The sequence below is a fragment of the Carassius carassius genome, chromosome 1 (genome assembly GCF_963082965.1).
Source record: "Carassius carassius chromosome 1, fCarCar2.1, whole genome shotgun sequence".
NCBI lineage: Eukaryota > Metazoa > Chordata > Actinopteri > Cypriniformes > Cyprinidae > Carassius > Carassius carassius.
This window is the reverse complement of record NC_081755.1, coordinates 16,580,610-16,600,721: the sequence shown is the minus strand read 5'-3', so window position 1 is coordinate 16,600,721 and position 20,112 is coordinate 16,580,610. Positions and strand designations below refer to the sequence as shown.

At 37.2% G+C, this 20,112-nt stretch overlaps 1 protein-coding gene across 1 annotated transcript in view; it reads left to right on the top strand.

Annotated features, from left to right (window-relative positions):
• The window catches only part of LOC132140385 (serine/threonine-protein kinase/endoribonuclease IRE1-like), a 32,230-nt gene extending 14,131 nt beyond the window's left edge, over positions 1-18,099 (top strand). The window contains exons 6-22 of the mRNA XM_059549176.1: positions 2,198-2,320; positions 3,671-3,772; positions 3,853-4,114; positions 5,038-5,116; positions 6,156-6,321; positions 6,816-6,931; positions 8,203-8,391; positions 9,128-9,386; positions 9,494-9,584; positions 10,289-10,478; positions 11,419-11,518; positions 11,652-11,851; positions 12,742-12,889; positions 12,993-13,120; positions 14,588-14,711; positions 14,884-14,951; positions 17,163-18,099. Of these exons, the coding sequence (XP_059405159.1) occupies positions 2,198-2,320; positions 3,671-3,772; positions 3,853-4,114; positions 5,038-5,116; positions 6,156-6,321; positions 6,816-6,931; positions 8,203-8,391; positions 9,128-9,386; positions 9,494-9,584; positions 10,289-10,478; positions 11,419-11,518; positions 11,652-11,851; positions 12,742-12,889; positions 12,993-13,120; positions 14,588-14,711; positions 14,884-14,951; positions 17,163-17,555 (2,738 nt within the window). The 3' untranslated portion in view covers positions 17,556-18,099. The remainder of the gene's footprint in view (positions 1-2,197; positions 2,321-3,670; positions 3,773-3,852; positions 4,115-5,037; positions 5,117-6,155; positions 6,322-6,815; positions 6,932-8,202; positions 8,392-9,127; positions 9,387-9,493; positions 9,585-10,288; positions 10,479-11,418; positions 11,519-11,651; positions 11,852-12,741; positions 12,890-12,992; positions 13,121-14,587; positions 14,712-14,883; positions 14,952-17,162) is intronic.
• Positions 18,100-20,112: the final 2,013 nt, after the last annotated feature.

Sequence of the window (20,112 nt, the reverse complement as noted above, 5' to 3'; positions counted from 1 at the left end):
GACTCGACGTTACAAAACTTAACTCAGAACACGAAACTCTCTAACGGAAAAGAAAAGAAGTAAAGTTTGACGAGACTAGGTGGTGTTTCTTCTCATCGTGGCTAAGTAGTAGCAGGCGTGCAGGCTGAAGCACCTGGAACTGCGCTCAAAGAACAGTGATGACAAACAGCATGGCTAAAAGCTAAAGCTAAGAAGCAAAGCTAAAAGCAGGCATGACTAATAGCAGAAGCAAAGCTAAAAGCTAAAAGCAGGCATGACTAGTAGCAGAAGCAAAGCTAACAACTAAAAGCATATATGACTAATAGCAGAGCAAAGCTAGAAGCTAAAAGCAAGATTTTATGGTGTCCTGAGTATTTAAACTGGCCTGTTGGCCACACCTCAAATGTTGTCTTGACCAATCAGATATTGTCTTGGCTCGGGGGTAGGGCTGGGATAAACGATTATTTTTTAAATGATTAATCTAGCGATTATTTTTTTCGATGCATCGATTAATCTAACGATAAATTTTTCGGCATTACTTTGCAATTGTATAGAGCATAGCATTCAATAAAACCTTGAAGCCTTGAAAACACATAGCTTACTGAACACATAGGGCCTAGCTTACTGAAAAAAGTTCTTCTTTCAGATGAAAATAACAACAACTTGATGTCTAGCATTCAATAAAAAAGTTCACCCAAAATACTTGTTTAGAGCAATTGAAAGAATACAGTAACCAATGTAAACTTTAGGGCTTTAAGCTAATACAGAGAGTGCTTTTCCAAAATAAAAATAAAAAATTTAACAGTGGGAGCCAGCAGCCTGTCATGGAGAAAAAAAAATCTCTGATTGCTCCACGTGAAACTTTGGCGTTCCGCCCTTTTTCTATCGTGTCTAATGTTTTTGGTTAATATTCACGAGGGGTGGGGGAAGAGAGAGAGAGAGCGCTCGTGTAGTTTGAAGACTGTGAGTGAAACTGCGCGTGAAACTTTGGTGTTTCGCCCTTTTTCTATCATGTTTAATGATTTTGATTTTGCACAAGGGAGAGAGAGAGCAAGAAGCGCTTGTGTTGTTTGAAGACTGTGAGTGCGCGCGCAGCCGGGGCTCTCTCTCGTACGCGCCCTGTCACTGTCACTCACCGATCAAATAAGGCTTTGACACCCGCCAAAAAAAAAGATCAATGCAGAAAAACCCCTGGATTGGTTATATAACGTTGGACAGAATGTTGATCCGGCCATCGCGTATATTCAGTGCACATAAGGTAAACGTTTTGCAAACGTTTTTTAGAGAAATAAAAACAGGTCGACGAATCGATGCGCATATTTTGCGTCGACGTATTTTTTGCGTCGACGTCATCGATGACCTCGACGCGTTGTCCCAGCCCTACTCGGGGGTATCATAAATCATATGTTATCTTACCAAGCATGTGGTCCGAATTTTCCCGCTCTTGCAGGGTTTAATTTTGGACATGATTCCTATAACAAGAATATGATACATTTGACAAATAACTGATTGTCAGGACTATTTCAAGCAAGCAGATTCGATTACATAGATACTAGACATGAATATGTATCCTTAAGCTATCCCATAGTTATTAAAAGACATACACAGTAAGTTATTATAACATGATAGTCAAATGTGTGGGTTACACATAAATGAATATGGAGTGAAGCGATGGACTGATATTCATTTATAAGTCCTTTTGAGTTCATTTTGGTCCATATATATGTAGAAAAGACAGTTTCTTTGCCATTTTCTTGACAAAGATTTCTTTTGTCAAGAAATTGTCAATAATTGTTCTAGTGGTGTTAATGTTGAAAGCTGTTCAGTGAAAGGGTTGGTTGGTTGGTTATCTTGCTTGGGACTTGTGGCACAGAATGTGTTATGACTTCCTGTTGCCTTACTGAGGAATTTGGCTCATGTTTCAGCCACAGCCCTGATCGACTCTTTAATTTGTCTGGTTCGAGTCATTTCTGCAACACAAGCTTCACATTTCTTTTTATCTGTACAGAATATCTTGTCACGTACACTTCCATTTAAAGTGCAGGTCTGTACACACAGTTTTTGTTTTTGCAAACTGAATAATTATTTTCTGTAGTATAATCGCAGATGATGCACAAAGAGATGATATCGAATTCAACTTTCAATTGAATGCGAATTGAACATTCACAATTGTGTGCTGGCCTGTGCTTGAAGGTTGTTTTATGTTTGTTGGTTGTAGGTAAGAAGCAAGACGTGTGGTATGTTGTGGATCTGCTGACTGGTGAGAAGAAACAAACACTGACCTCTTCCTACGCTGAGATGTTATGTCCATCTTCATCTCTGCTCTACCTCGGCCGCACTGGTAAGGGCTAATACTTGTCCATAGTTCTGTCTTTAGGTGAGACCATCTCTGTTTGTGTGTAAATGAGCAGAAAAACCAAAGATCACTTTAAGAGTTGTAGTGCTTCTTATCAAAATTATGAATGCTATAATACTGTTACAGGAGAGTAGGCATTTGACTGTATTCATTTTATACAAATCAAAATAATTGATAAACTTTTATCAGGATAGTCTTTTAAAGCATTGAATCATACATTTTATTGTTGTACTAAATGAACATTTAAATCAATCCACAAATATATTATGATTTATAGACTGCTGAATATCTAAAGCATTGCATTTCACATCCCTGAACATTTATTGGTTAAAATATAAATGAAGACTGTTTTGAATAGGAGAGCAATCTTTAAATTATGTGGGATCGTTTTTTATATGGCTGTCTAAAATGCTGTCTATGGCAACACTGTATTTTTTGTTTAATTCAAAAGCAACTGGCCTGTTTGAAAATTGTAATAGGACTGTAAAAGGACCTTTTTATTAAGTAACGCTCACTTCGGGTTTTATTTAGTAAGAATTAGTTTTTAAGTTAATTTTAAGTTTTTTTTTAATCATATGTTAATTTAAAAAGTCTTGTATAGTTTTTTCGCTGTATCTTTGTGTTTTATTTTGTGTTTGTAACTCTTGTATTATTCTAACTCAGTTTTGCCATGAAGGTTAGATGCTGACATGGCAATAAAAATAAATAACTACGACTCAATATTGAATTAAAAAAGGATGCCAGAGAACTTAATTTGAGTATTTGTTACTGTAATATCGCTGCACCCTGAAATTATGTCTTGCACAACACAATCAAAGACATGTTCACGCTCATTCTTTCATTCTTATTCATATGTGTATAATATATGTGTATCACAATCGCATGGGTACAAAGATGAAAACAAAAGTTATTAAAACACTGACACACACATTTTTGTATAAAAATGCAGAAATTTCACCTTGGCACAAACTTGTGCATTTGTTTCCTTAGTCTCACATGTTCTGTGGCAACAACCTGTAACTTGAGACCCCCCTGTAAAACATTGGGGATTATTATTATTCATTATGTATTAAATTCTGAATTGCACAAATGCACATTCATTCTAAGATACACTTTTTACCCCATAGTAGTAAGCTTTTTCAAGCATCTTAAAGTAAGTTTAAAGTAGGTAATGTGCATTACAGAATTTAATACATAATCTCCATTGTTTTACAGAGGTGGTCTCAGGTTACAAAACCGTCGATTAGATGCTTGAGAAGGCTTACGACTGACAGGGGTGAAAAGTGTATCTTAAAATTAATTTATTGCTGAACTGTTGTTTGCGTTGTTCCTCAGAATACACGATCACTATGTATGACACCAAGAGCAGAGAGCTGCGCTGGAACGCTACGTATTCTGATTACGCTTTCACCCTTCCAGACGACGACACCAAACACAGTAAGGCAGCTTTATCAGTTTGAAAACCCTTTCAATCCTTTTTCATAGCACAACACGTTATTGTTTTCTGTGTTTGACAGATATGGCCCACTTTGTGTCCAATGGTGACGGCCTAGTGGTGACAGTGGACAGTGAGTCTGGAGATGTGCAGTGGGTTCAGAATTACAACTCCCCTGTGGTGGCGATCTACATCTGGCAGCGTGAGGGCCTGCGCAAAGTCATGCACACCAACGTCGCTGTGGAAACTTTGCGTTATCTCACTTTCATGTCAGGAGAGGTGGGCCGCATTACACAGTGGAAGTACCCCTTTCCTCAAGAGAAGAAAACCAAAGATAAACTGATGTAAGCAGCCCTACTAATAAGACATAGTACTTATAATGTTTGTTTGTTTGTTTTTTCCAATGGGGGTAAATTGAGAAAAATCACTGCACATGTTAATTTTTTACAGGTTGTGAAACTGTATTTTGCTTTATTTCCCTAAAAATAATTGTATCCTTATTAACAATGTTTTTAATCATGTCACTTCCAGCATCAAGTTTCTTGCTGAAATGCCACCTCTGGTTTTTCTAAATATTTATATGACAAAACTCTAATTTAGCACTAATATTGGACCATGCATAAATAATTTTACCTGCATGTTGCATCTCCAGTATCTAAGCCACATCCTGTTTGTGTTTGTGAAGTGTGGGAAAGAACTGATTCTAGAAATTCAAAGATGCATAGCCTGCATTTTCAGAATAGATTTGATACTTAAATGCTTTGAGTAGAGATGGAAATTGTTTATCTGCACTTAAAATGCTTATAAAGTAAAACTCTTAAGTGTATGTGGCAAGACATTCTGCAAGGTTTGAAAGAAATGTGAAGCTTGTATGTTTAAATTTTTTCATACAACTTTATATTCTAAACTGATCAAGAACAAGACACTTAATGGTACTGGATTGGTAGATTTTTTACCAGATAAAAAAAAAAGTAATATGTAGCCATCCCTAGCTTTTTGACACAATGTTTAGAGCAGCTCACTTTATATATTGCAGTAACAGGTAAAAATCAAACTCAACTGACTATAGATCTCTTTCTGGGATTGTTGTTGTGATTATCTAAAAGACTCAAATTACTCCGTATGCAGTATTATTTCCTGGATTTAAAAAAAGCCGTTGTATAAAACTTAGCAGTTCCTTGACAAGATGTTTACAGTCAAAGTACTGTGTGTGACTTTTGATAACAAAATATGAATAATTTGCTGTTTCTGGCTGGTTTTATGACAGGTCCACACTGTATGTGGGGAAACACTCTTCTGGTCTGTATGCTTCTCCCTCCCTGGTGCATGATGGAGTAACTGTTGTGGTGAGTGATGTTCAAGACCTTTAAATATGTTTCCTCATGCTTTTATAGAACTACATGGTTATGATTAACGATTATGTTCTGAAGTCATGCTTATAAACTGACTGACATAACCTGAACAAAACTTGAACTGAATTAAGCTGGATGATAATGTGGTGGTCTAGTGGAAAGTGTAGTCAGGTGTGGAAAGTTATCAGTTGCTTCAACCTTTGCGCAAAACAGATGCATGTAGCCCTCTCCAGTTACCCTTCCCCGAGTAAGTTACAGTGGCTATGGCAAACTCACAGTTAGCCAGATTCACTGTAAGACTGACCTCTACCAAACATGTGAGAAGAGCATTAATATGTCATAAATAACCTTTCCAAGTCATTATAATTAATCAAAACATCGATGCACAGCGCAATCCTTCCAGCCCCGCCACTTCCAGACAGAGTAAAAAATGCCAGAATCTTTCATGCACAGGGCATCAACTGAACCTGATAATATCCTGAAAGAGCATATGTAGTCATGTGATTTGTAACAATATTAAATTGCAATTAACAAATTCATTGACTTGAATTCATCTCTTCTATTATTAGTATGTTTTTTTTATATATATTAAAATTAGTCATTTTTATGTATATGTTTTTGGCTTTAAAGTTCTGAGTAAAAGAATGAAAAAAAAATGCTAAAAAGCAATGAATAAATTATAAATGAATTACTGACGGTATTAAAATGCTTTTTACCTTCAATTTTATTTTTCTTTGACAGTGACATAAATTTGACCCTCTTCTACATCATTAACTAATACCATTTTCAGTTTGTTACGCAGTGTCTTCATGCTTGGAAGTTGGAAATAAAATAGGAGTATCTCACATCTGACTTTGTACAAATATTTACAGTGATGTAGTAGAATGTTTTTTATTTTTCTTTCTTTTCTTGAATACAGATTTTGAGAATTTTAGGCCTGAAAAGGTCCCATTACAGTTTCAGAAGGGATAGAATGCTGTTGTAGTGCATGCATGCTCATGACCTAGTGTGTGTGTGCATGTGTGTATTTCAGCCTCGTGGCAGGACATTTCCCATGCTGGAGGGCCCCAGTAACCAGGATTCAAGCATGGAAGATGAGCAGGAGTGTGTGATCACTCCCAGTACCACAGTGAAGTTCAGTGCAGCTCTGAAAGAGAGAAACCGCATCAACTTCATGAGGAATTCGCTGCTGTTGATAGGTGCTGGTTACTGCACACTCAAAAATACCTGATCGCTGTGGGAATCATTAAAAAATGAGCCAATTTTGCCCACTAGTGGAGACATTTTATAGCACTTGTAAAATATCTCCACTCCATTCCCAGCCTGAAGACCATGGTTTCCAGGTTTTCACAACAAAACCCCTTAATTGTTACACAAAAATAACCCAATTGTGTTTTGAGGGGGGTCCCCGTAAAAAAATCGCATTCTGAATGGGAAAATACACTTTTCTTTTTGGTGGTGATGCCCCAGTAAAATTCACCTTTCAGGGCTTCATATCACGTTTTTGCAGGCACTTCAACCCGCGGACATTTATGCAGAAAAACTACACGTTTGCTGAAACTATTAAATTTATATTCTTAATTGGCGCATAATTGTCGTAAGTCTTGACCCACTTATTATGTGGTGTGCTATGTTGCCTCATGTTTATTAAGGTATGAACGTTTTGCTGAACAGTAATGTTTCTCTTCTGCAGGTCACCACGAGACACCGCCAGATGCTCATACTAAAATTCTGGAGAAATTTCCAGAGAGTCTCCCTCGCCAAAATATCAACGTCATTCCCCCTGCCACAGAGAAGCCCAATGAAGAGGTAAAAACATTATCCATACACCAGTGCTACTGAGTGTGTTTATTTATTGTATGTAATGGCTTTAACAATTTGCAATGCATATAACATGGAGAGTATGGTAAACAATTGCCATTTCTGAAGTCTGATTACCCAAATCAATGACTTTCACAGTGCGTTTTAAAAGAGGAAGGAGACTTTTAGACCACCTAATTAGAGAATTATTATTAATATTATTGTGCTGGTTTTATTGAAAAGAGCACCTGGTAGCATGATTCCTGAAAGTCAGGAACTGGCTGTTCACTTGCTGCCTGTTATCTGACAGGTGCCATTGTAATAAAATAATAAATGTTATTCAACTGTCAGTGGTATTAATGTTTTGTCAGATCATTGTAAATTATAGTGACTTATTGTGTTTTCAGACCTGTAGAATGTTTGCATTGTTGTGAAACAGGGACTTAGTGTTACACTGTTGCATTTTCATCTTTATTTGGTTTGTTTCCAAAAGTGCACCAAAATGTGTTGACGCAAGTCATATGTAAGTGAAACTGTCTTTTCATTGGTCAGAGCTGTGAAACTGGAAATATTTCATGTAGTGTCCTCAAAAAAAGAAATAAGCACCATGGCCTTGTTGGGAATGTAGCCATCATTCCCGCTCTAATTGAGATTAGAGCATGTTTTGAGATTGCTGTTTTTTTTTTTAATTAAGGGTGGTAGAAATGAGTACATCCTTGATCAAATTCAACTAACATGTTTAATGGGGAACATTGCTCAACTTGTCTATACAAAATCCACCACAGGTGCATAGGAGTGTTAAATTTGGGTGAAATACTTGTCCCCTGAAGGTTTTTTAGGGTTAGGATTAAAATTGTCCAACAATGTAGGGAATGATGAAAGGGCAGCAACTTCTGTTTCAAGGTTTTGCATTAAATCACACTGTGTGATGTAATGCATTCAGGACAGCATTGGTAAAGTATTCAACTGACCCTCAGATTTTTATTGCAAGACGAAAAACCACCAGATTTGTTTTATATGTAAGCACTATCTGCATCATTCAATCAATGCATCATTCATTCATTCCTTGACTGTGAAACACAAAAGGTACAAAGAAGGATCCAGAAAATAAAAATAAAAAAAGATTTTAAAAAGTACAGCAAACAAATCTGTAATACTGGTGTCATGCTGTACAGATTTTACTTTTTTTTTGCTGATTTTTATTGAATGCTTGATAAAAAAAATCTTTATTTGTGTTTGTGTCTATTGCAATATCGAAGCATGTTCTGCTTTTTTTCCAGAAGGTAAATGAGAGTGGAATGGAAGACAACAGTCCTCTGCCTCCACCGGTGTCATCCCTGCAGGAGAAACCCGGCCGTGTCCCACGTGTGGAGACTCCAGTGGACTCCATGCTGAAGGACATGGCCACCATCATCTTCTGCACTTTCCTTCTGGCCGGCTGGGTGGCCTTCATCATCACCTACCCCAAGGTAAACACTCTAAATTTGTTCATTGAGGTGAGTTTTACTTTCACCATCATTCTATGTCTGAATGATTTTCCAAACTGAATGTCTGGAATCTAGCCCCCTCTACAGTTAAGACAAACATACAGTAAGATAATGAAAGTCAAGCAGTTTATCAGAGACTTAGAATCCCAGCTGACATGTCTTAAATTTCATACAAACACAGTTCTTAGATGGATCATGTTCATGCACTTAATCTACTAGAGTTATTTATCTTAGTAAAAGTCAGAATAAAAACAAAGCTAACCAAAATGAAAATAACTTGTATGCACACAACATTGTGTGACTATTGTGAGTGAATTGAGTACTGTAAAGTGAAAGAAGTGGGGGAGAAGGAACAAATTTGAAGGAAGGACAAGACAGAAAAGATCTTTACAACACCCAATTCCAACATGTCCTAGTCTGAGAGGGTACATTCAGCTAATAAACACGAGGATGCAGGATAGGGCTGTCAGCAAAATGACAATCACAATAATTGGTTGGCTTTTAGGGAGGTTATGTGCTTACAAAATGCCCTCACCCATTCTACATCTTTGCCTAAAATGGCCTTTCTTTACTGTTCTGTCTACTAAATAGGCAAAAAGTAAGGTTATTAATTGAAAATAATGCAAAATTTATAAATCTGTGTTTTAAAAGTTTCTCTTCTGAACTTCTGTCAGCTCTGAGAGTATTGTGGTGTTTTTTTCTTTTTTTTTTATATCAGAGTGTCCACAAGCAGCAGCAGTTGCAACACCAGCAATTTCAGCAGCAGATGGAGGAAAAGCTGCAGCTCCTGCAGCGGCAGCAACTCATTTTCCAGCCACCCAGTGATCTGCCTCCTGACACTGACTTCCTGGAGGCAGCCCGAACCCGCTCGGAGAGCTCCACCCATAGCAGTCCCAACATCACCCCACGAGCGTCCAACCATTCCAATATGTCCCAGTCTGAGATGGGACATTCTGCTAATGAGCACGAGGATGCAGGTTAGGGCTGTCAGCAAAACGAGAATTACAATAATTGCCGTTACCATTTGATCTCTTTTTGAATTTGCCATTTGGTTGACTTCTGATTTCTTATCTTTTCATTTCAGAGGAAGAATCCAACATTGTCAGAATTGGAAACATCACTTTCAACCCCAGAGATGTACTTGGACATGGTGCTGAGGGAACTATTGTGTACAGGCAAGTTATATTTACATTTATTCATTTGGTAAATTATTTTGTCCAAGGTAACTTACAACTGTGGAATACAACAAGCGATTCGTCAAAAAGAGGTAAATAAACATGAGAAGTAGCTTTAATACAAAGTTTGAGGAATCATTCAGAATAGTACAAGCTAGAATAGGGAGGAGTTAAGAAAAAGTCAAAGCATAGAGGGGGGGGTTTTCTGTATGATGCTCCTTTTCGTGCTCTAAGAAGGAATGAGTTTTCAGATGTCTCCTGAATATTGTCAGGGATTTCCCATTCCAGATGTGAGTGGAAAGATAATTCCACCAGCAAGGAACAGTGAATGAAAATGTTTTGCAGTTTTGGATTTTGTTCCTCACTGTTATGGTACTATAAGGTGTTGCTCACTTACCAATCTCAGGGTTCTGGAGAGGATGTAGACTCTTAAGAGTGAGTGAAAGTAGGAGGGTGCAAAGTTTGTGGATGTCCTGTATAGAAGCAATATCTTGAATTTGATGTGAGCCGCAGCAAGTAACCAGTGGAGAGAAATAAGAGGCGTCATATGAACTAATTTAGGCTCGTTGAAGACCAACAGCTGTCTAGCCTAATAGTGATAAGGACCTGGACAAGAAATTGTGCTACTGTTAGAAAGGGCCTGATCTTCCAGAGAATGACCACTGTCATTCGAGTATTTTTTTCTGATTTGTGTATAATTTCAGGGGTCAGTTTGATAACCGTCCAGTGGCTGTGAAGAGGATTCTCCCAGAATGCTTCAGCTTTGCTGACCGTGAGGTTCAGCTGCTGCGTGAGTCAGATGAGCATCCGAACGTGATTCGTTACTTCTGCACTGAGAGAGACCGTCAGTTTCAGTACATTGCCATAGAGCTGTGTAGCTCCACACTGCAAGAGGTATAACAAACACCACAACATGATGTCATTGGTGTATCAGTTTAAAAACCCAAATTGAATATTCCAATAATTTATTTAAATGTGCATTTTAGGTTTTATTTAAAGTGTCAAACCACAAGAACAAAAACTTTTCCTTTCACTGACCATTTTTCATGTTTAACACATAAAAGGAATTTCTCAATGTAACCCTAATAATTTACAGGTTTTAAAGTTCTTCGGGACCATGCCGGATTTCCGGCGTGCAGCTTTTGGCTGCAGAAAAAAACACTACAACATAAAAAAAATAAACTGATTATCATTTTCGAGTCCATGAGTTTGCGTACTAATGGTATGAGAGGAGCAGCTTTCACTCTTAACCAAACTAACATTACTAGCCGATCAAAATGTTTTGTGCTTATAAACACGAGATGCTAGTGTAGTGCTAGTATAATAGTATCGAATTGCACAGTAGCAGCCTTGATGAATGGAGAAGCATGGCAGAAATCTGCGAGGCGCAATGCTCAAAGATGTCAATCTAGAGCATATTTACATAGAAAAGCCAGTTATAAAGTAGCAAAGCTTTGTATAGAACTGAGTAACCATGTCATCTCCGGGATATACCTTAAAATATGTCTAAATATGTTATGTTTTGTACATTCCGATCTCAAAATAAAAGTTCCTGCATGTGGCCACATATAAAAATGTAATGTATTAAAACATCGTTTAAAGGGTTAGTTCACCCAAAAATAAAAATTCGTCCATATTCTACTCACCCTCTAAGCATCCTAGGTGTATGTGACTTTCTTCTTTTAGAATAATCCAATCGGAATTATCCAATGAAATTTATTAGAGCAGAAAGACGGAAAAAAAAACAGTAATGTCTATTATACAATTATTATTTAGTTTCATTTTAATAATGATTTATTTATTTACCTGTTTATATTTTATTGTTTCCTTTTAGTATGTGGAACGAAAGGATTTTAACCGCCACGGTTTGGAGCCAGTGACACTGCTAGAGCAAACCATGTCTGGACTGGCTCATTTACATTCACTTAATATAGGTAACATTATCCGCAACATCATTAATATAGTCTGCATTTTAGGAGAATTAATCGGTATTCATGAAGTGTTTTTTTTTTTTTTTATCTGTTTGATACAAGTTTTTGTAACACTTAGTCTCTAATGGGTTGATAGTTCACAGAGATCTGAAGCCACACAACATCCTGGTATCAATGCCGAACACACATGGGCGTGTGAAGGCCATGATCTCAGATTTCGGCCTATGCAAGAAGCTGGCAGTGGGCAGACACAGCTTCAGCAGGAAATCTGGGGTCCCAGGCACTGAGGGCTGGATTGCTCCAGAAGTGCTCAGTGAGGATGCAAAGCATAACCCTGTAAGAGCTCAGAAAACAGTGTGTTTTAAATATTATAGTGATTATAATATATACAGATTATAAATGTTGATAGTTATTAAATATTTGCAAATTTTTATTGATATTAATCTGTGTACAATGTTTTATTTATAATTACTTTATAATTGTAGAAAATAATTTAGATTACTGTGTTGTAAATCTTCCTCATTATTAATTTCTGATAACATTGTTCACTATTTGTTCATTATTCGTTAACTGATTGAATCATGGTAAAGTGTTACCAATAATTTCATTTGACCAAATTCTCAATAATTCAGCAATCCAAATTCTTTTTGAAATAGCACAATTAAAACATGTATGTTTATTTCATCAATTTTTCATTCCTAAAGTAAGTCTCGTGTATGAAACTACTCTCTTACGCTAGTAATAGCATTTCTTGCTCTCTCTTCGTCTATTCATTCACAACATTACATGAAGGATGTTTGTAAGTTATATAACATTAATGCAGTCAACAAACCAGGAACTTATAGAAATAATACAAATAGCTTTGTAATTATAGACTATATATGGTGATCAGGACATGAAGTGGCAGGTGCCTTGGTTTTTCCTAAAATGATTTTTGTTCCTACAGTAATGACATTGAACATAACTGACTGAACTTTACATAGCTACTTACCAAACAAAAGATAGATAAACATAAAAAGTCGATTTGATGTTTATGTGAGAAAAAAATGAAAGTGTACAAGTCACAAGTGAGACATGTAACAGTTATGCAGTTTAACTGTGATTTATAGAAAGATAAGTTACTACAGAATCCTGCGTGGGTCATCAGTATTCCAGAAAGCCATGTCAGAAGCACTAAGAGTTTTGCCAATGGCTAGACAATCACAGTTTCACCTCTGATGTTTCAGACCTGCATGGTAGACATCTTCTCTGCAGGCTGTGTGTTTTACTACGTGGTATCTGAAGGCCGCCACCCCTTTGGAAAGTCCTTGCAGCGGCAAGCAAACATCCTGCTGGGTGCCTACTCGCTGGAATACTTAGACCCTAACAGACATGGTAGGACAGAAAGACATCTGAATGCATTCAAAAACACAAGAGCTCATTTTGGGTCAGTTTGTCAAATTTTTTATCATGTATTTGATCATTTGTGCTGTTGCAGAAGATATTGTGGCCCGAAACCTGATCGAGCAGATGTTGAGTATGGAACCAGAGAAGAGACCCTCAGCAGACAGAGTGCTAAAGCATCCCTTCTTCTGGAGTCTGGAAAAACAGCTGCAGTTCTTCCAGGTTAGTTGGTCAGACATCCTTCATTTAATCAGGTTTAAATGCGTCTTTTGCAACAAGTAGCCTGCCCAAGAAGATGGCAAAAGGCACAACAACAAAGGCTGCATGTACACTTGGTATTAACATGCGATCACCGTGATCCAATCAATCAGATCAGATCATCAGTCAATCATTACATGGCGATTTACCCTTGGCATCATCAGCTGACTTCTCTGTCTGGATAAGACTGTCTTTACTCTGCAATATTTAAATAATTCTGCAGAAAATACAGTGAAGTCAAGCTGGAGTGGTTGGGGGTTGAAGGGTTTTTTTTTTTGTAAAGCGTTTTCAGTCACGGGACATTTTACAAATTACAGATACAAGTCTACAAATCTCACTAGCGCTCAACAGCCTGTTGTTCTCCGTCTCTCTTTTAACAGTTTGCAAGAGAGGGGCAGTGTTTTGTGTGATGTCGAGCAGTGAATGCAGACACAATGGCTGGATTGCGTTTACATTACACTGAGATCCAATCACAATGCATCCTTTTTTATTTATTTTTTATTTTACATTTACACTTGTCTTTTCAATATGTATGTGGACAACACCTGGATTACAGGTCGCATGTTAATGGCATCTAAGATCAGTTCAATCTTTTCTGTAAATTGTTTAGCGTTATGTCTGAACAGACAGGTCAGTACAGTATTGTTTACATGACAGTAGTTAAAGGGGTTATGAATTGGTAAATCATAACTTTGTTGATCTTTTAACATATAGGAGGTCATTGTAATATAAATACATATTTTACTTTTCAGAACATCCTCGATCCAAAAACAGTTTTATTGATGCTGCCACTATGGCTCATTTTCTATTCATCATTTTCATTTCGTATGATTAATACAGCAGCTCTAGACTGCCTGCACTTTAACAGATCAGTGCTTCTTTATCTTTTATTGGATTCCACTGGCATATGTAAAGAGTGAGATACAAAAACAAAATAGCTGGTTAGAAATTAATGAAGATTTTGAATCCGTTTAGTTTTCCAGATGTGGTAGAGTTCTTACTTGTGGAAGAACATTGTTTCTAACATTAATGTTAGGATTCTGACTCGCGTAGTAGTCCTGTTGCAAAATTGATTTATTTTTATGCATCAATAAATCAAGTCATCAATTGAATGAATGTTCGATTTTAATTGTTTTTTTTTTCTTTTACTAGCATAAAAAAACAACTGATATTTAAACTGTGATTAATTTACATACAGACACGCACACCCCTTGAAACAGCGTTTTTAAACCAGAGGGTCAAAAACATGTCATAAAATGGCCATTTATTTCTAAAGTACGACAGCTTTATGTTAAAATCATACCAACATTACAAGTATTTATCACTGTTTTTCTGAGAATCTCTGCTAAAGCTGAAAGAAAACTAGCATCAGGTTCTTCTAGAATGCCCAGTATGTGGCAGAATTACATTTTTGTTTTGTTTTTTGGACAGGATGTGAGTGATAGAATTGAGAAGGAGCCGTTAGATGGACCAATCGTGAGACAGCTGGAGAGAGGAGGACGGGTGGTGGTCAAAGGCGATTGGAGGGAACATATCACAGTGCCTTTACAGACTGGTAAACACTAGTGCAATTTTGCTTACCGTTGGCCTTTTCTCTATTCTAAGAGTTTGTAATTAGTTAAACCACACACTGTTATGTCATGATTATCTAGTTTTATTCTTATTTGAATCTTTAATGTGAAATATTTGCTTTGCAAACCATTCAAATGCAAATTGTTGTTCTTCAGATCTTCGTAAATTTCGATCTTACAAAGGCGGATCGGTCAGAGATCTTTTACGTGCTATGAGAAACAAGGTATGTTTGCTAAAGAAAATCAGTTTATTAATACTCAGCATGAATAGCTAGTATTTACAGTAAATAATAGGCATCATATTAATGGAAAAGTAGCATAAGAGAGTTGAAGGAACCAGTGATGGGTCATAAACGATCTGTCCATTGCATCTGTCACGTGACAAATGAAGTCAAGTCAACTTTATTTATATAGCGCTTTAAACAAAAAAGATTGGGTCAAAGCAACTGAACAACATTAATTAGGAAAACAGTGTGTCAATAATGCAAAACAACAGTTTAGGAAGGTAAAGTATTTATTTATGATCCCTGTAAATTATCTTTTGCTGCATTATATTGATTTCATAATTCGGAATATGATCAAGATTGCATAGGTGGATGTGTTCGAGGAATTTGGCTGTTAAAATGATAAGATTTAAAGCCACTTACCGTATTTTTCCAACTATAAGTCGCAGGGAAAAAACATATATAAGTCGCACTGGACTATAAGTCGCATTTATTTAGAACCAAGAACCAAGAGAAAACATTACCGTCTACAGCCACGAGAGGGCGCTCTGTGCTGCTCAGTACAGGTCTTCACAGTGCACCCGAGACCCGTCGACCCGGGACCCGTACGGGTCCGGGTCTATATTTTAAATGATCAGCTGGGTCCGGGTCGGGTCCGAATCTATTACCTTGGGTCCCGGGTCTGTTTAACATTGTGTGTAATACCCGTGCGATCGGAGTCATCGGACTCGGAGAACACCTGGCGGTGATCAGACACTGCTTGTGTTTTTTGTAACTTGCAACTTGTAAAATTAGGAAAAGAACAGAGTGAGCAAAAAAAAAAAAACCAGCGATCTCTCTCTCTCTCTCTCTCTCTCTCTCTCTCTCTCTATCTTAAAGTTTTAGTGGTCAGATTCAGACTCAACGCAGAGCAGAGAGCACAGAGATGATAGCGTAAGCGGCCATGGCACTGAAGGAGCGTTCGTTATTCTAGTTCAAAAGGGCAAACAGTCGAAGTTATTATGCGAGTTAACTCGAGTCAGAATGTACATGTGCACAGTTGCATTTGTCATCCGTCACCGTGACATCAAGTGGAACTTTGAAGCTGAAATAATGAGTGGATTAAGCTTGGATTTGGAATAATGAGGATAACTTTCTTGTCTGAGGATTATAATGCATCACAGCCAGTCAGGTACTCCTTAATGTGATTATAATGCATCTCAAACTACGGCTCCTTAAATTAAGATATAGGGTTTTTATTTCGCAACATGTTTATTGACTTGTAATAGCAATTTAAAGTGGAATATGTGACAATCGGGTCCAGTCGGGTCTGTGTCTTCCCGACGGGTTCAGGTCCAGCTTTCAAATAATAGACGGGTCTGGGTCGGGTCCGGGTAGGCATTTCTCGGAACTACACGGGTCCAGGTCCAGCTTTTGAAATATTAGACTGGTCCGGGTCGGATCGGTGTAGTACATTACGGGTCTCTTTCGGGTTCGGGCACAAATTTTTGGACCCGTGAAGACCTCTACTGCTCAGTGTAGACTGCAGGAGCACTGAGCAGCATCTCTGGCAGCATAGAGCGCCCTCTCGCGGCTGTAGACGGTAATGTTTTCTCTTGGTTCATGTCTCTCGGTTCATTTCTCTTGATTCATATCAAATTAATTTTGATAAATAAGTCGCACCTGACTATAAGTCGCAGGACCAGCCAAACTATGAAAAAAAGTGTGACTTATAGTCTGGAAAATACGGTAAATAAACTAAATGAATTCATTAAAGGTTTTAAAGAAGAAGTTTTGATGAACGAGATTGAACGGAGCGAGTCAGTAAAATGATCTGAACTTCCCATCACTGGAGGGAACACTAAGTTATTCCTATTTGTCATGTTTTACATTTTTGATGACAGTTTGTGCAAGTAGAGCAAGCTGAATTCTTATGATTAAGAAAAATCTAAAATACTGTTAAACAAGCATTTGTAATAATTGAAAAACTATTGACAAAAGTTTTAATCCATCTTGAAAATATAACATTTCACATGATTAAACTTGTTTCTCTTAAAAGGGTAGTTCACACAAAAATGAAAATTCTGTCATTAATTACTCACCCTCATGTTGTCCCAAACCAGTAAGACCTCCATTCATCTTCAGAAAACAAATGAAGATTAATTACAAAAATGTAAACTAACCCTTTAAGCACAAGTTGTCTCATATTTATTTAATTATTGTTTCCTTTAGAAACACCATTACCGAGAGTTACCCGATGAAGTCCAGGAAACACTGGGATCCATTCCAGATGAATTTGTCTACTACTTTACCTCCCGTTTCCCTCTTCTTCTGCTGCACACACATCTGGCCATGTGTTTCTGTGCTGTGGAACGACCTTTCCTGCCTTATTACCACACTTCTGAACTGCTCACACACCACACAGTACCACAGTGTGTGCCACAGACTCCCCCCACACAGCAATGCAGTCCATCAGTGCCCTCAGGCCTGTCGTCGTCCAGTCAGATACCAGCAGCTCCACATGAACTGTCTGAAATGACAGTCTTACCTGAGGTCACCACAGAGCACATACAGACAGCCCCGGTGCTACCCACAGTGTCTACACAAGAGACTGTAGCACCATAATGTCAAGTAGATGGGCCCCTGGTGGATGGACCCTTTTCGGACACATTCCAGGGATGAGCCGTCTCTCTGTGTGGGTGCAGTCTGGGCCTGCAGTGTCCAGGCTGTGTCACCACAGAGGCTGCCATCCCATCTTTAGTGCCTTACAATGCTCATTTTAGACAACAGCTCTTGTCTGAGGGATTTACAGATTCCTGGTGTAGATTATTTGGAGGATGCTAAAAAGATGGTTTGGGTTGTCAGTGGTGTGCTCACAAAACTCTGCAGTCATTCCTTCTATTTGTCAAGTATAATGTGATTAGAAGGAGAGGGATTTTTGCTGAACACTTGAAGTGAACGCAAGAAATTCTACTGTGCAATGTTGAGTCATGCTTGGTGAGAGAGAACATGCTATCGAATATATATTTTTGTAAATATTTTGATCATAGATAATCAGTAGAAGTGGCCATTGTGCCTTTTTAAATGACACTGTGCAGTGTAACTTGGTCCTGAGGAGAAGCTGATGCTTGTGGTTTCGCCTTCTGTCTTTGCTGCTGAAAGTTAAAGGACTAGTAGAATGTTCACCGTTCTCTTCTGTACAGTGACCAGCTGCTGTGAAGCCCCAAAAAGCATCATAAAAGTAGTCAACTTGTGTGCCGAATCATCTAAAGAAACACATGCAAATTCAAGTTATTATTAACTGATAATCTCCCTCTGCACCGCATTTCTTAATTCTCATTTAAATATGTCCTGTGAAGACGTCAAACCATGTTTAACATCAATAAAGCCAAAGAGCATTGGTTATCACATATATGTGGAAGCGCAAATCACATTTGTGAGCAAAAGCTACTGTATGGCTTCGGGAGGTTAATCAGTGCACAGGCCGTATGGGCTACTTCTATGCATGCTGGTTTGAAACAAGACGTAAATGATGACAGAATTTAATTTTGGGTGAACTGTTCCTTCAAAGTCTCTAATATGGAACCAGCTGTATGGCATTAACGGTATTATGCTTTCAAAAGTTCTGGATATACTTTAATGACAAACTTAATATTATGTATTGTGCTCATAATTTCAGTCATGCACTTTTATATTTTGGTATTTTTCAGCAAAACATGCTAAACTGTATGAATTCCTTCCTTTGGATTTTGGATATTGTGGTTTAGTTGTAGCTTTCAGGTGATTCCCTGAAATTGTTATTATGTAGGGAAATAATTCAGCTATTTTTTTTTTTTTATGGATCCCTGATTCAGAAACTTTGAGCTGTTGTTAGGATATACCAGGAAAAATGTCTCTCCTAGGTCTGATGTTGGTCAGATGTTCAGTGCTTATACAGCATTGTAATGTGCATGGCATTTTGACCTGAAATATTCCAGGTGGAGCTTTTATAATGTTACATGTTTTTAATGTTCCATATTTTTAAATGGCACATTTTGAGGGAAAAATTTAAATGCAGTGATGCCTTTTTACATGTAGTGTTAATAAAAGCTGCTATTGTGCAATGCCAATTATGTTGTTTATGAGTGCAAATAGTCAAGGCTATTTTCATTAATTTCACCCACCATTGCTCAAATTATTTATATATTTATATATGTTACTTCTATTTAGTCTTTGTGAGAAAAGCATCTATCACTATTTGAACTTAATATAAATGCTTTTTTAATACTTGGTGCAAACAGTAACTACTAACTACCACCCTATTGTTTTTTTATCATCTAATCTCTGGGAAAATGCGTAAGCATACACTATCTCATCGCACTACTGTAAAATAGAATGTAAAACATGTGGAATGAAGATTAGATAAAGAAAAGGGTTAGGCCTACTTGTTTTGCCATAACATTTGTAACTAATAAGTCGATATTAATGGAGTGTGTATTTATATATATATATATATAGTCTGCTCCTTTAACCTGCACCTCAAAAAGTTGTACGTTTGTTTTGCCTTATTGTTAGACTGATGATTAGCACAAAACATGAAACCTGAAAAAGATTAAAGGTTTTTAAACTGATCAGATGCAGGTGGACCACAGCATTATTATTTTGGTGTGCTTTAATTCATAATTCATATGTTAGATGTTTTAACAGCAAAAATTGTGTTTGATGACCAATATGAATTTAGTCTAATACTGATAAAATGATTCTATGGCAAAGTAAATGCTACAAAAAAACTAATGGAATTTCTATATCAAAAAGTAAGTTTAGGCAAAAATATATATTTATTGATACTTAAAGTTAATACAACTTTTAGCTTTTAAAGTTAAAGCATAAATATAAATTTTATAAAATTCAGTACTATACTTTTTCAGAAACTGGTGCTCCCATCATGCACTGGTGCATAAAAAATGAATAAGCTTTTTTTTCTTTTTTTTCTGTTTTACAGCTCTATTTGCACTGTTTTGTCATTGCTTTTGTTGATGGGTTTAGTTACGTGTGATTTTGTTACATCTGGAGTTCATTTTCTACTCAATGACTCAAAATGACTGTGAAATGATTGTGATACTCAATGAGGGTAATTCTGTGGTTCAATTTGATGTATTCTGTATCTGTGTTCAGGTGAAGGCCACATTATTAATCATGTAGA